Below are 16,095 nucleotides of genomic sequence, written 5' to 3'. Positions count from 1 at the left end.
ATGAAATAACACACATGGAATCATACATGTTGTAACCCCAAAAATATTTTATATTTTACATTCTTCAAAGTGGCCACCCGTTGCCTTCATAACAGCTTTGCACCCTCTTGGCATTCTCTCAACCAGCTTATTTCATCGTTTTGATGTATGTCCTGGGCTCAGGGTGTCTGGTTGTTTTACAGTCGATCTTGGGCATTAAAATAGCACAGTAGCAGTGAAGAATGTTCCAAATTTCAACAACCTGACTAACAACAAGAATTCACCACGTCATCGTTCAGTCTCACCATCTCTGCAATTGTGCAAAGATCTTTCAGTTTGAATGTTATTAAAGAATGTGCCTCCATGTCGCCCCCCCCCCCCCCCTTATGGCTCTACTCTACCTTCACCCCTACATCTACAACCATTACTTTCTTTTTATTATTCTGTTTATAGTCATTTGTGTGTTTTTTCCCCCCAATAGATAAAGTAGGATCAATTGACTTCACTTATTGTTCTGCAGGATCGAAGCCATTCAAGTGCAAAATCTGCAACTTTGCCACCGCCCAGCTGGGTGACGCCAGGAACCACGTGAAGAGACATCTGGGCATGAGAGAGTACAAGTGCCACATCTGTGGGTGAGTACCACAGTCCGTGACTAGTCACTACCTTTTTAACTGGGGATGCCTGGGTTGGGTTCATTAAGTTCCAAACTGAAGAAAAAAGGTCAGAAACGGAATGAAACCGCAAGGTACTATCTGAACTTAAGACGAAACATTTGTTTTCTTTTTACGTTGCTACTGTCTTATTGGGTTTTTAAGTCATTTTTGCCATTTAGGCTGGATCACAAGAAAAAGATCCTCTTGCTCTGCAAACCATTATTTCCTTGTGATATGTTTCAATACAATCTGTCACGTCTCACCATAGTCAACATTTATAGCGCGACAGCGCAGGGCCTATAAACTCTAAGTAAAATGCTTCTGCGTCTCTTTCGTACTGCATTTAGGCCAAGCTCCGTTCAGTTGGTTTCATTCCCATGCTTGATCTTCCTACCATCCTACTGTGTTCACATGGACATGTAGGACTGTTTCTGTGTCATTTGGAAATGTACTAGATAGCAGGATCTTCAGCTTGTACCACGCTCTCTGCGCCTCTGTGATACATAGATGAGGGTGTGTAGTTATTTAATCTCCCTCAATGCTTCTGTGCAAACTGTTTATATGTCTTCCGTTTAGTTCGGCTGCTCCGTTTTCCTTCTGCCACAGTCGAGTGGAATGAAGGCGTTTAGTTCGGCTGCTCCGTTTTCCTTCTGCCACAGTCGAGTGGAATGAAGGCGTTTAGTTCGGCTGCTCCGTTTTCCTTCTGCCACAGTCGAGTGGAATGAAGGCGTTTAGTTCGGCTGCTCCGTTTTCCTTCTGCCACAGTCGAGTGGAATGAAGGCGTTTAGTTCGGCTGCTCCGTTTTCCTTCTGCCACAGTCGAGTGGAATGAAGGCGTTTAGTTCGGCTGCTCCGTTTTCCTTCTGCCACAGTCGAGTGGAATGCAGGCGTTTAGTTCGGCTGCTCCGTTTTCCTTCTGCCACAGTCGAGTGGAATGAAGGCGTTTAGTTCGGCTGCTCCGTTTTCCTTCTGCCACAGTCGAGTGGAATGAAGGCGTTTAGTTCGGCTGCTCCGTTTTCCTTCTGCCACAGTCGAGTGGAATGAAGGCGTTTAGTTCGGCTGCTCCGTTTTCCTTCTGCCACAGTCGAGTGGAATGAAAGCGTTTTTTAGTCGCCGCCGTTCACAAACGTTTTACAGAAGGGAAAACAGACTGTTGTTAAGCACAGCTACCTCTAATGAGGAAAAAGACTTGTGTTTCACAAGCCCTGCACACACACACACACACACACACACAAGTGCCCAAATGTGTGTGTGTGTGCACATATTCACTTGGTCAAAAACCCTAACACATTTATAGCACTTGGGGAAAAGGCTTTAGCTGTGTGTGAGACAGACAGACAGACAGACAGACAGAACGAACACAGTTCTCCAATGTGCCTGACTTCCTTTAAATGAGTCTACTAAATACAGCTTCTGGTTTCACAAATCATGCGGATGGAGGAGCTATCTCCCGCCTGAGCCAGACACTGGTGACAAATCGGCCGTGTGTGTGTGTGTGTGTGTGTGTATGTGCGCGCGCTCACTACTGACTGATCACCGGGGCAACTTTCCTCTTGACTAAAGAGCAGCAAACAAAGAACAGACCAGAAACACCCTCATTAAGGCCAAAGTAGACATACTCTCTCTTCCTAAAGTATCCAGATTAGATAATATAGGCCCACATATATGTGGCTAATCTGAATGCAGAGCTGTTGCTAATGGTTGTTCGTGTCTCAGTTAATGCAATTTCCCTTTTTCGGTTTGGGCTGACCTAGAAAGTGAGATTACAATGTAGGCTGGCCATTAGGCATTCTGTTGCACACACTGGGTGAGGTGATATTTAGCGAAACAAAACCCTCTTTATCTAATGAAATCGTTTCTCATTATTACGATTTATCATCTTGATTACAATAGCTGAAGTGTTAATTTAAGTTTCTGAAGTTTCTGGAACTACAAAATTGAAATTCATACGTTTAGCAAAATGTGGTGGTTTTTACACACAGAGATACAATTACTGGAATGTACCAAGCCCCTCAGACCATGGCAATTTGACTGGAACATTCATCAGTAGTTCTATTTCTATGGTTGTACATGACCTCCCTGCTTTGTGAGACAAGCCAATGTAACGTTAACCAGTAGTCTGTTCATTCATTTTCCATTGCTGTCACAGAGCGAGCTCATCCTGCTCTCGTTAGAATGTTGAGGAGCAGCAGCGTTGTTTAACTCGATCCAAACACGCGCTTGGTGTTTCTCCCTGCGCCAATCGATTGGCGCTCCCACCGGTGAGCTCCGTGGCTACGAATATTACCTGCTTTTGACACCGTGCGCTAACGATTGAGACGCCCCCAAATGGATGCGGTGCACCTCTGCTGTCCACCTCACTTTAGCTGAGCCGAGAGCCTCGGAGGGCTGCTCGTCTCCGCTGAGGACTCTGGGAAGTTGTTGATAGTTAAAGATCATATTGTTGTGGCATTTAATTAACAAATGCAAATCAAGGCCAGGACAGATAGGCACCTCTGACCCAGCGGCCAATCAAACGTGAGAAGGCTGTTCCGTATAGGTAGGCTGTGTTGTGTGTACACCATGCCTTTACACCCTCTCTCTCTCCCTTTTTTTTAGCTAACAGTTACTTGCTTTTCCGTTTCTGTTCCTTTTTCTTTTGTTGTGTCTTTCTTGTCCTTCAGAGACACGTCTCTTAGCTGATATCCTCTGCTTTTTACAGCAAGTACATTTTTTGGGGGTATATTTTTCTTAATTGTATATATATTTTTTTCTTTTTCTCCCAAATTCGTGATATCCAATTGGTAGTTAGTCTTGTCCCATCGCTGCATCTCTTGTACGGCCTCGGGAGAGGCAAAGGTCGAGAGCCGTGCGTCCTCCGAAACATGAACCTGCCAAGCCACACTGCTTCTTGACACAGCTCTCGCTTAACCCGGGAGTCAGCCGCACCAAAGTGTCAGAGGAAACACAGTACAACTGGCGACCAAAGTCAGCGTGCATGCGCCCGGCCCGCCACAAGGAGTCGCTAGAGCGCGATGGGACAAGGACATCCTGGCTGGCCAAACCCTGCCCTAATGCGGACGATCCTGGGCCAATTTTGCACCGCTTTATGGGTCTCCCGGTCAAGGCAGGTTGCGACACAGCCGGGATCGAACCCGGGTCTGTAGTGATGCCTCAAGCACTCCGATGCAGTGCCTTAGACCAATGCGCCACTCAGGAGGCCCCTGATGTATTTTTTAACTGTCTTTTTTGCCATTTATGAATGTGTTATGTATTTCTATGGCCTATAATGCATTTCTATGGGCCATAAGTAGTAAAGACCAAATAAAATATTTTCAACAAAATAAATTACATCTATTTTTTTGATAACTATAAAGGGGTCCTAAAATACAAAATCAAATAGCTAATTGATCCATGGTATGACCATCTTATAACAATTCCATATGTCAGCTCAGAACACCCCCCCCACCCCCCCCAAACGGCTTAGACTTTTAAGAATTAAAATACTGAATCTTGCAGCAATGACATCTCCTAACTGATTGATGTAGTCCTAAACTGGCCATAAAAACAACCTGCAAAAACAGCAGAAAAACACAAATTGCCCCCCCTAGCACATACAGTACGGCAAGATTCCTCATACTGTATTTAATTGGAAAAAAAAGAATTTTACACACAAGGCTGTTTCTTGTCTTTTCTATGTGTGTGGTGTGTGTCGGTCCACAGTGGGCCATTTAATGAGCACTCCCTTCCTCTCCTCCATCATGTTCTCTCCTCCCAAAAGGCCCTGGATTCAGCATTTCAGCATCCTTTACCCCCCCCCCCCCCCATGTCCCCACTGCTCTCGCCTCAACCTCTCCAAAGATGCCGTGGACGGGCAGTGCTGTTTGTAGGTGTTAAATTATGCATCAGGAGTCTAAACGCTGTGAAGCATTGGTTTAATATCTGGGGGCCAAGGCGTTGGAAGTATTAACAACATCCTGGATGGTCCTCCCATTGGACCTGGTTCTATCATATCATATCGGCCAGACGGCCACTATAGTTGGAACTACCCGTCTGTCTACTAGCTCTAGTTTAAACTTTAACGGTTTCTCTCTCCATCTCCCAGAAATGTTGTCCGTCTTTACGGTATCTGAGAGTCCCCCCCCCCTCTCCCTCCGTTGACTTAGTAGCCGAGTCCGGAGTGAGTATATTTAGTCATAATTTCATGTTGGCGTCATGTGATTTGAATGGAACAGGATAGGGTTGGCTCGTGTCAGGCTTTTGTGTCTCCCCGTCTGTGAGTGTGTCTCTGCTGGTCCCAGAATAGCCCCATCAGTTCAGTTCCGCCCTCCCCTCCCTTCCCCCGGCTCATCCGCTGTAGTATGCCTTAATGCCCAGGCCTGTACCAGTGTGTTTGCATGCATGCGTGTGTGTGTGCACGCGTGTGTGTGTGTGTGTGTGCGCGCGCGTGTGTGTGTGTGCACGCGCGTGTGTGTGTGTGCACGCGTGTGTGCGTGCGTGCGTGCGTGTGTGTGTGTGTGTGTGTGTGTGTGTGTGTGTGTGAGGCCCGGGCTTTGACAGGAGAGGAGCATCTTAGCGCTCTGCTTATCCAGAGAAAGCCGTCACTTAACTCAGCCCCTCCATTGTGTGTTCTCCACCACCACTCCCACCCCTCTTCTGCCCTGACGTGATACTCTTTAATCCTCAAACAGAATCAGTTTTTTTAACTCTGACTATTTTTCTGTGTTTCTTTTTCTCTCCCCCATTTTAACATTAATGGTCGTTGCAGATGAAGAAAGGGATCCCTCTGAGAGCGATTACAACGTCACTCTCCCGATCTCTCCGCCGCCCCCGAAATAATTGTACATCATCGCTTCATAATGTGTCAGAGGGGTGTTGGTGGCGTGCAATTAAAACCGGCGAATATAATACAGGAAATTACGGCCTGTCAGGTCGGTGAACAACACAGTCGGTATTTGAGTTACACTTAATCATCATGTGCATTAGCAACTTCGTCGGATTTCCACTCTGGTGTGAAGCGCTCTCTCTCTCTCTCTCTCACTGTTTAGGCTTTGGCTTGTGTCTGAAAGTACAACACCCAGGCTATAGCTCTGTTCTTATGTGAGGAGATGACATTTGAAAGCTCATTGCCTTAGTAAATGATATAGGCTCGTGTGAACGAAAAGGATCACCCATCCATGTGCAAGCGGAGCGAAATGGTATGCAAAAATACTGAATTCATTATCACATAACAGATGTAAACATTGAATATTTACTCCCAACAAGCCAGACACCACAAGCCGTGTTATGTTTGCATAATTCATTTGCAACCGTTAGAAAAAGTTCTAAATTAGCTTGTATCGTGATTGAATAGACATTTTTCCTCGCCTATACTCAACTCCGGATTTTTTTGTGTGCTTTTTAGGTCATGTTGTCCTGTGTATATGAAAAACAACTAATTGCCCCCCCCCCCAACATCAGAAACACACATGGCGTTTATCCACATTAAAAGAAGTATCAATGTTTGCTGTTTTGGTACCCATCTTCACTGTCACGTCAGTTAGCGTGCACGATCCTTATCGACCAAAACAAACACATTTGGCTTTGATTCGCTTAACTTTATTTAGTGCGGCATTAACGGAAAATGAAATAAGTAACGCGAAAGGTCATTTGGAAAAGAATGCAGAAAGGCTGGTCTGGAAAGGTTAAGTATGTGACAGAGCTGTTTGGATGATAACGAGGAGGGGTGCGTCTGCTTGGAGAGCTCAGGGTTATGTTTCTGACTTCTTGTGTGCGCCGCGATCGCTCTTTATGACCGGGACAGGTTTACAGCCCGTTAGCCCGCCATAACACGATAAAGCACCCCCATAATAGATTGGATGTGTTTAGTAGCCTTGGGCTCATGTTGGTAAAATTAATGTTTTCCCAGAAGAAACACACACACACACACACACACACACACACACAGTATCTATAATAGGTGTATGCAATATGTAACACAGTTTGCACATATTTCACAGTCAGTTTGCGTTAGATTTGACAGTATATTCCACTGACCTATATGCTGGTATAAGGCATGCAGCTATTGAGGAGATATTCAATCAGAGCCATCATAATTTAATGAGCTGGGACCGTCCTAGACCTGTTAATCAAAACGAAGCAATGTTACTCTTAGTAATGCGACCCCAAACCTCTTTTCCAATACCAGATTACAAATGACACTTTGTGACAACTTTAGGGGGAAAGTGTTGTGTCGGTCTCATATTTGTGAGTATGTTTTTGTATTGGCTGAATGGGCCCAACTGAGCATCTCTTTTGTATCTAGCATACGTACGCTCTCTTTCTGAACTCATCCACCCTTTAAGGCCTACCTCTTAATAAGATCCTCAGACAGTTAACGGTCAGGCTCTTTAGTGGCTTCGAAATGGGGGCTGAGGGGCTTTATAATCAAAACATTCCCCTTTTAATCAAACGAAAACAATCAAACAAAGCCGGACGCCATAAACGGCAGGATCAGTGTTTTAGCTAAAGCAGCTAACTCAGCACATACACTCTGGAGGGCTGGTTTGCTCATCACATCAGCAAAAGAGGCTGCATTGTCACCGGCTGAGTATGGATGGGTCTGTTGGAGTCAATTGGCTTTGCTACACCGTACCCTGTTGTGCAACGAAAACCCGCGTAGAAAGCTGTAATGGGTTATGATTATGATAGAGATTTATGGAAGGGGGTTGTCTGATGGCAGCCTTGTTGTGTGGTTAAGGGCAACATTCTCCACCCTGAAATGGCTTTATTGGTTCACATAGACATTTTGGAAAAGTCCGTTCAAGATATCCTTTAAGTATCCGGACAATCCGTGATTGGCATTCTCTTCTGGCCTTCGCTCTGAGTGAAAGGGAGAGCTTGGCTAGTTTCCAAAGGCTCAATGTCCTTGTGAGTATGTCCCCCCCCCCCCCCCCTGCTTGGTGCCTGTCTGGCACACGTCACTCCCAATCACGACACACAGGGACCTCCGTCTGTCTCACCAGACGAAACGAGTGGACCTGATGTCTCGAGGTAGTTTTATACACAACAAAACAGCTCCTATAGGGATGTCTGGGGTGAGAATGGTGAGAAAAGAGAGTGAGAGGGAGGAAGATGAAGAGGGTGGAGAGCGAGAGAGATGGAGGAAGATAGGGAGAGAAAGTATTGCATTGCTCTCTTTGTGTGTTTGTATAAGGGGATAGTAAATGGCACACAATAACACATGCCCTTAGGTATTATGGGGATGTCTGTAAGTTGAACGAAACCCGTGTTGAATTGTGACTATCAAAGATTTACATGCAGTTAATGCATAGGAAGAACAACAATCTCTGCTGTGGCTCAGAAACAAATCTCCTAGTTTAAAAAGAAGAAATTCCTTTTTCCGAGAGATAAAATCCAAGCGATTGATTCCATCGAGCTAATCCTGTCATAGGTAGATTTAGGAGTTGCGCACCAATGGGGGGGGGGGGGGGGGGGGGGGGGGGGGGGGGGTTTAATGAGTGATTAACCACAGCAATTAAAAGATGAAGAGGAGGGTGAGAGAGAGAGAGTAGAGAACAGAGAGAAAAAAGTGTATAATTAAAATATCCGTCCCTCTCTTTGTCAAAAGTGTGTGTGCCATCCACTGTGCACTTATTAAAAGCCGGGAGAGGAAGGAGAGAACAGTGCTTAATTCCAGCACTCCTGAAGTGTCTGGTAATATGCCCGCGGATGGAAGCGGAGGAAGGCTGTAACTCATGTTTAAGTGTGCGGCCGTGTCATTGCAGGTTCACGTTCATGCATTTCTGTGTTGACACCCATTGGGGCAGCGGATATTTGGCAGTCAGGAGTAATTTAACTTAATTAATGGGATGCATATTTGATAGAGGAATAAAATTTCCCGGCTCAGCAAAGTGGAAAAGGGGAAAGATTTAGTGGGAGTTAAAGGTGGAGGGGAGAGTAATTTGTGCATTCAGTTATCGCTGCTTGAGAGACGGAGAGACGGGGAGTGGGAGTGAAAGTGAAAGAGAGAGAGAGAGATCAAGAGAGGGCGGTAGGAGTGAAGGGAAAGAGGGCAAGAAGGATATTGGTTGATAAAGATAGAGGGAGTGAGAGTCGGTAGGAGGGAGGGCAGAAGGAGAGAGAGAGGAAGGGAGGATGAGCAGAAGTGTGAGAGATGGTTGGCGCTGTGTGGGTTGACACAAAGCTGAGTTGAAGTGTAGAGGGGAATGGGATGTCCCTCCATTGAGCGGGCAATCAGAGTGACAGTGTTTGAGTTAATTGATATCCGGAGTGAGCCCCCCTCTCAGTACAAACAGGCACATGGTTTGCAAACTTGTGTCGGAGCTGCCGGCTGCTGAGGGCCTTTTAAATATGCATGAGGGGGCTTTTAAAAGTGGGTTCAGCGATGCTGGAGAGAGGTTGGTCCCCCCACCATGCGCACACACACATGTATACACACACACAACGTGGTGCCACCAGGCGAACCCGTGGCCCAGTGGAACTCTTGTCATGCTGCTCTTAATCTCCCCTGGCTCTTTTTAATTGACTTCCTGTAGGTATAGATTATTTCATGGTGTGTTCACTGTGGAGATGTTTGATACCATCCGGTTGACTGGCATCTGGGATGCTGTTAGCTGGCTAGAGATGAGCCACCCATTCGTCGCCTATCTCTTACTCCCCTCCCTATCTCTCTCTCTCCTTCTCACTTTCTCCCTATCTTTATCTCTCACTTTCTCTCTCCCTCTCTCTCTCTCTCTCTCTCTCTCTCCATCAATCTCTCTCCTTTTCTCTCCCTCTCTCTCTCCCTCTCTCCCTCCGTCTCTCCCTCCCTCTGTGACGGGCCAGACTTATTAAAATGGGTGAGAGGCAAAATGCAATCACTCTTTGCCATCATCATAATTGAGCTGATATACCTGCTCTGTGGTGGCCCTACCCTGACAGGAGAGAGGAGTGGATGGGACGTGTGTGTGTGTGTGTGGGGGGGGGGGGCTCAGTTTGTTGTCTGTGAGGAGAGACCGACGTTCGGTGAGCCTGTCGTTATCGTAAGCCGGTCTGGTGCGTTGTTGACTAGCCATCCAATAGTTCCCCACTGGGTACAAACTTGTTGAATCGTTGTTTTTACGTCATTTCAACGGAAAAAATTTATGTGATGACGTTGAATCAACATGGAAAACTGATTGGATTTGCAACAAGTCATCAATGTAAAGGAATTTTTTATATTTTTTTTACCTAAATCCAATGACTTGGATCAAATGTATGTTGATTTCACATTGAATTCATGTTATTGACAACTTCATCAAATATAAATCAAAACTAGATGTTGAACTGACGTCTTCGCCCAGTGGGTTACGTGTCCTGACTTGAGGACCTTGCATGAATTTCACTCCAAAGTCAGAGTTATGCATGCTATTCTCAAGTTAGGATTCGGCTGGTATTGCTTAGGTGAGTGTGTGAGGGGAGTTCCTTACTGATCAGTGACCGTAATTCATCAGTCAAGTACAAGGGAGGAGCGAAAACCCGCAGACACTTGGCCCTCCGCGGAATGAGTTTGACACATGTGCTTTAGGTCATATTTTACCTTCAAGAAATCCAGCCGATCCTCAGTTTTGTTTGGCGATATCCACCATTTTCTTTGTAAAAGGTGTTAATATTCAATAATGATTCATATTGGAAATGATATTACACGCCAGCTCAAACAACCAATCAGCCAGGCCAGCCGCGATACAAGTCAGGATTGGACTTGTATCTGAGGCCGTCGGGAGATGACATGGAAACCGGGCCACTAGGGGCAACAGTGAGCGCTGTTGCCTTCAAGTAGGTTTCGGGTGTGGATGGGGATGGTGGAGGTGGTTGTGGATGAGGATGGTGGAGGTGGTTGTGGATGAGGATGGTGGATGGGGATAAGCATTTGCCACTGATTCCGACGGTTGCAAGTTCAAATCCAGTAATATACAGTGCCTTGCGAAAGTATTCGGCCCCCTTGAACTTTGCGACCTTTTGCCACATTTCAGGCTTCAAACATAAAGATATAAAACTGTATTTTTTTGTGAAGAATCAACAACAAGTGGGACACAATCATGAAGTGGAACGACATTTATTGGATATTTCAAACTTTTTTAACAAATCAAAAACTGAAAAATTGAGCGTGCAAAATTATTCAGCCCCTTTACTTTCAGTGCAGCAAACTCTCTCCAGAAGTTCAGTGAGGATCTCTGAATGATCCAATGTTGACCTAATGACTAATGATGATAAATACAATCCACCTGTGTGTAATCAAGTCTCCGTATAAATGCACCTCCACTGTGATAGTCTCAGAGGTCCGTTAAAAGCGCAGAGAGCATCATGAAGAACAAGGAACACACCAGGCAGGTCCGAGATAGTGTTGTGAAGAAGTTTAATGCCGGATTTGGATACAAAAAGATTTCCCAAGCTTTAAACATCCCAAGGAGCACTGTGCAAGCGATAATATTGAAATGGAAGGAGTTTCAGACCACTGCAAATCTACCAAGTCCCTCTAAACTTTCAGCTCATACAAGGAGAAGACTGATCAGAGATGCAGCCAAGAGGCCCATGATCACTCTGGATGAACTGCAGAGATCTACAGCTGAGGTGGGAGACTCTGTCCATAGGACAACAATCAGTCGTATATTGCACAAATCTGGCCTTTATGGAAGAGTGGCAAGAAGAAAGCCATTTCTTAAAGATATCCATAAAAAGTGTTGTTTAAAGTTTGCCACAAGCCACCTGGGAGACAAACCAAACATGTGGAAGAAGGTGCTCTGGTCAGATGAAACCAAAATTGAACTTTTTGGCAACAATGCAAAACGTTATGTTTGGCGTAAAAGCAACACAGCTCATCACCCTGAACACACCATCCCCACTGTCAAACATGGTGGTGGCAGCATCATGGTTTGGGCATGCTTTTCTTCAGCAGGGACAGGGAAGATGGTTAAAATTGATGGGAAGATGGATGGAGCCAAATACAGGGCCATTCTGGAAGAAAACCTGATGGAGTCTGCAAAAGACCTGAGACTGGGACGGAGATTTGTCTTCCAACAAGACAATGATCCAAAACATTAAGCAAAATCTACAATGGAATGGTTCAAAAATAAACATATCCAGGTTAGAATGGCCAAGTCAAAGTCCAGACCTGAATCCAATCGAGAATCTGTGGAAAGAACTGAAAACTGCTGTTCACAAATGCTCTCCATCCAACCTCACTGAGCTCGAGCTGTTTTGCAAGGAGGAATGGGAAAAAATGTCAGTCTCTCGATGTGCAAAAGTGATAGAGACATACCCCAAGCGACTTACAGCTGTAATCGCAGCAAAAGGTGGCGCTACAAAGTATTAACTTAAGGGGGCTGAATAATTTTGCACGCCCAATTTTTCAGTTTTTGATTTGTTAAAAAAGTATCCAATAAATGTCGTTCCACATCATTATTGTGTCCCACTTGTTGTTGTTTCTTCACAAAAAAATACAGTTTTATATATTTTTGTTTGAAGCCTGAAATGTGGCAAAAGGTCACAAAGTTCAAGGGGGCCGAATACTTTCGCAAGGCACTGTATATATTTTTTGCCTTTTTGAATATTTTTGTTTTAAGCCTATCCCAAACCTTAACCCAACCTTAACCATTCAGAGTTAATGCCTAACCTTAAAAATTCAAAGTAAATGGCTAAACTTAAACCTAAACACTTTGAAATTCAACGTTTTGAACAACTTTGATATTTGACGTTTGAGAAAAACAGATTAACGTCTCATTCTGACCTGAGGCTGTGAGAGCTGGTAGACGACACAACCATCTTAGCCCAGTGCTTTCCATTGCCCACTTAATTGATTCATTAAAGTTGTAGATTTATTGTATTTCTACTGTACCTACAGTAAATGATTGAAAGTCAACCGTAAACACAATCAGTAGACAGCGTGGCCCTCGAGGCTCGTATCCTTGCTCCTCTCCTTATGGCGATTCCTTATCCAACTCTGACAGCAAAAATATTCCGCCATAAAACCTGGCAACACTGCCTGACATAGAAAGCCCTCCGTCTCTCCCACCGCCCAGCTCTCCTTTAGCTCTCTCAACACACCCTCGGACCCTGAAATCACCGGGCCTCCCTGCCAGCCTCGGCTCCCTGGATGGGTATATACGGCCCCCCCAGGTAGCCCCACAGCCTCCATCTTTTAAATACGAGGAAGTAATGGCGGGTGAGTGATGTTGCTCGTGTCCTTGACTGGGATCCTCTGTGAGCTATAGCTACAGCTCACTCGCTCCAGGTCCCACAGGAGACCTAAAATACCCCCAGAAAAACTCCTCCAAGGCTTGTAGATGTGGATGCAGCAGTGCGATGTCTGTTTTTGTACCGCGCGTGTGTGTGCGTGTGTGTGCGTGTGCGTGTATGTATGTGTGTGTGTGGGTGGGTGTATTTGTATAGTCTGTGCTTGTATGCCTGCGTGTGCGATGTGTGTACTCAGTGCACACTCGTATGCGCATCGCTAATATCTCACACACATTGTTTTCCTACATGTCTGTGTGTGTTTTTGTATGTTTTGCGATAAAGGCATAATCTAGTCCTATACGTGCACTTGCCTGCCTGTTGTCCGGCTGTATCCCCTCTAGCCTGAGGGCTGATGTGGGAGTTTAGCGGGTTGGAAGACCCTGGTCACTGAGAGGTTACAACAGGCTCTGTCTACGGCTCCTTCTAAAATCTCCCCATCATCACAACTGCCATCAGATTGCCCCTCGGCTCCTCACAAGGGGCGAGAGGGCTAAATTTGGGACATGGGGAAGTGTCAAGGCTGTGAGGGTGCTGGTCAGCGACAGTGGCCGAGATGCACGTTCCCCCTCGGACATCCACAAGTGTCGGACCTGGTTGGCTTCTCGTAGGGGAGAGGCAGACACGGGTCAGAGGGAGGTGGCGCATTCTACCAGAGTTCCCGCCACAGCGAGAGTCTGCCATAATGTCTTCCTCTTTCCCTGCCACGTTAACCCTTACCAAGCGGGTTGCGTGCTGAACCCTGCAGCCGTCCGTGAAAACGCTGACACATCGATTACCAGAGCAGGAACACAGCAGCACGGGGTTGGCGACCAGGGGGGGGGGTCACGCTCTCTGTGAAGAACCATTTATTTATTAATTCAGTTTATCCAGTCAACTAACAGAGGTCGGTGTTACAGTGAAGCACTAATAATTATTTGTCTCATACGGTTGCGTTCCAAGTCAAGTTTCACGTGGCCAAACTCCCTCCTTTCACCAGCCCCCGATATTTATTTTCACTGTGATGATAAAAGACAGCATGTACAAATGCTAAAAATAATAATCTTTGAGAGTTTTATGTTCTCAAGTATCCTTTTCTTGGGAGTCAGTAGGACAGAGAAGCTGTAGATGAGTTGTTTTCAGTCTGTAATGGACAGTAGATGGCGCCATTTCACTTCTTAGAACGTCAAGAGAGCCTCTAATGTTATGTCTGAGTTGTGCTAAATGCATAATCTGTGATACATGTAGGTCTTAAGGTACACATGTAATGCATCCTCTATAAGTTAAAGAGGTAGCCTGTGCGTATCGGCTTAATTTTGCTTAATTTTATGAATACTAAAATATCTATATTTGTTCCGTTTTTGCATTCAATTGAAGTAAAATAGATGTACAATGTAACAGTATAATTAGTATAAGTGTACAGTTGAATGGTTTACGTGCAATTTTATTTCTGTATATATTTTCACCATAATTATGATACCGTTTTATACCGCGCCCACATGAAAATGTCAAAATGCTTTCATACACAATTGAATTCAGCAAAAAAAACATCATCAACCAAGATAATGAAATGCAAAAACATAAAAAATGCATTAAAAAACACACATTAATACTTAACAAGGGGCCTACTTTCAATATGGTACATTTTTTCATGGACTCAATCCCTGGACTTTGTCTGATACTCTGATACAGAAGTGAGTGTAGTTAGAGAGAGCGGGAGAGAGGCTGGGCACAGGCAGGCAGTGGTATCTGTCTCAGTCTGGGTGTCCCTCCTCGTACTGCTTTAACTAGGACAGGCTCCTCTACGCTGGCGGACCTCAGGGGCCGATCAGCAGGTCTCAGGAGAGCCCCCCCCCCCCCACTAGACTATCGCGCCGGGCTGTCATGAGGGGGCTGACGTTGGGTGGGTGGCGGGGGTGCATGGTGGTTGAGGGGTGTGGTGGGAGGCGACGTACCGAGAGGGCAATTACAGCAAGGACAAAGACTACACAGTGATAAGTCCCCACAGCGGCACCCTAATGTAGAGAGCAGGTTAGCCAACTACAAGGAGTGGGGAAATGAGCATTGGTCAATTTTGTGTGTGTGCGTGTATGTGTAACCATCCTGGGGATAATTTTTCTGAGGTGGTTTTGCTACCACTCCGGCCTACCTCACTGACTGTTGCCTCCTTAACCTGATCTATGCCCTATAATACAGGAAAGCCACACATTGTCGGTGTTAAACTCAAACCCTGCTCATCATTAGGGACTCATTTCACCATGACCGGAGCCAGAAAAAAATCTTAATCAAAGAAAATACATTAAAATACATTAATACATTAAAATAGATACAATGAATTACATTTGCCAATATATATGGCTCATTGTTGCACCTTAAAATACATGCATTTTATGTGTGAACACACTTAATTAACAAGGATTTTATATTGATCACTCACTTAACATCTAACAAGTCCCGTTTGCATGTTTCTGATCTAAATTATAAGTGTAACATATTGCACATACTGGCTCATAAAAAAAAAATCATGTTTTTGAATGTCGTGAACGAATCAGTGGAAGAAAGTGAAGTGAATCGTTTTCAGAGAGAGGCATTGCATACTCTTCTCCATTTCTTGGTCACTTTGCATTTCCAGCCTGTTTCTGATTATGTTCAGAGTCCGTTATCAGGGCAACAGATCCCAGATGCAGTAGAGAGAGATGCACTTGATACTGCTGTGTTTGCACACACACACGTCTGTGATCAGATAAGCGAGCTGCTGGTACAGTGCTTATTCAAATCATTGCATGTTCAGAGTGAATAGGACCAGGTAAAGGCAATAAGATACGATGCGATAACCTTTCTGGGAGAGGAGAGGAGAATAGTTTACAATCTGATTCAGTGGGATTCACAGTGGATGCATTGTGCAGTACATGAACAGATTTAACAGCCTCTAACAGATTCAGATTTCTAAAGAGAAAAAAACCGTTTTGCTGAGAATTGCCACATTGACCATCACCCACAGGGGTGATGTCATGTTTTAGATGGTTGGTATTGTTTGTTTACCTGTATGGCGTCACCGTCTTTGCTTTGTTAAATTGATTATTCCTTACCATCCATGTTAACCGGGGTTGGCTGGCCACTCCTTTCTCTCTTGTTGTGTGTGTGTGTGTGTGTGTGTGTGTGTGTGTGTGTGTGTGTGTGTGTGTGTGTGTGTGTGTGTGTGTGTGTGTGTGTGTGTGTGTGTGTGTGTGTGTGTGTGTGTGTGTGTGTGTGTG

At 45.1% G+C, this 16,095-nt stretch overlaps 1 protein-coding gene across 2 annotated transcripts in view; it reads left to right on the top strand.

Moving 5' to 3' along the window:
• Positions 1 to 16,095, top strand: part of LOC109901775 (zinc finger protein 407) — a 196,817-nt gene that overhangs the window by 11,261 nt on the left and 169,461 nt on the right. For both annotated transcript variants that reach the window (XM_031786551.1, XM_031786552.1), the window contains exon 3: positions 500 to 614. In XM_031786551.1, coding sequence (XP_031642411.1) covers positions 500 to 614 — 115 coding nt within the window. The remainder of the gene's footprint in view (positions 1 to 499; positions 615 to 16,095) is intronic.

Source organism: Oncorhynchus kisutch, linkage group LG13 (genome assembly GCF_002021735.2).
Source record: "Oncorhynchus kisutch isolate 150728-3 linkage group LG13, Okis_V2, whole genome shotgun sequence".
In the NCBI taxonomy this organism is placed as follows: Eukaryota; Metazoa; Chordata; class Actinopteri; order Salmoniformes; family Salmonidae; genus Oncorhynchus; species Oncorhynchus kisutch.
This window is presented reverse-complemented; position numbering and strand designations above follow the sequence as displayed.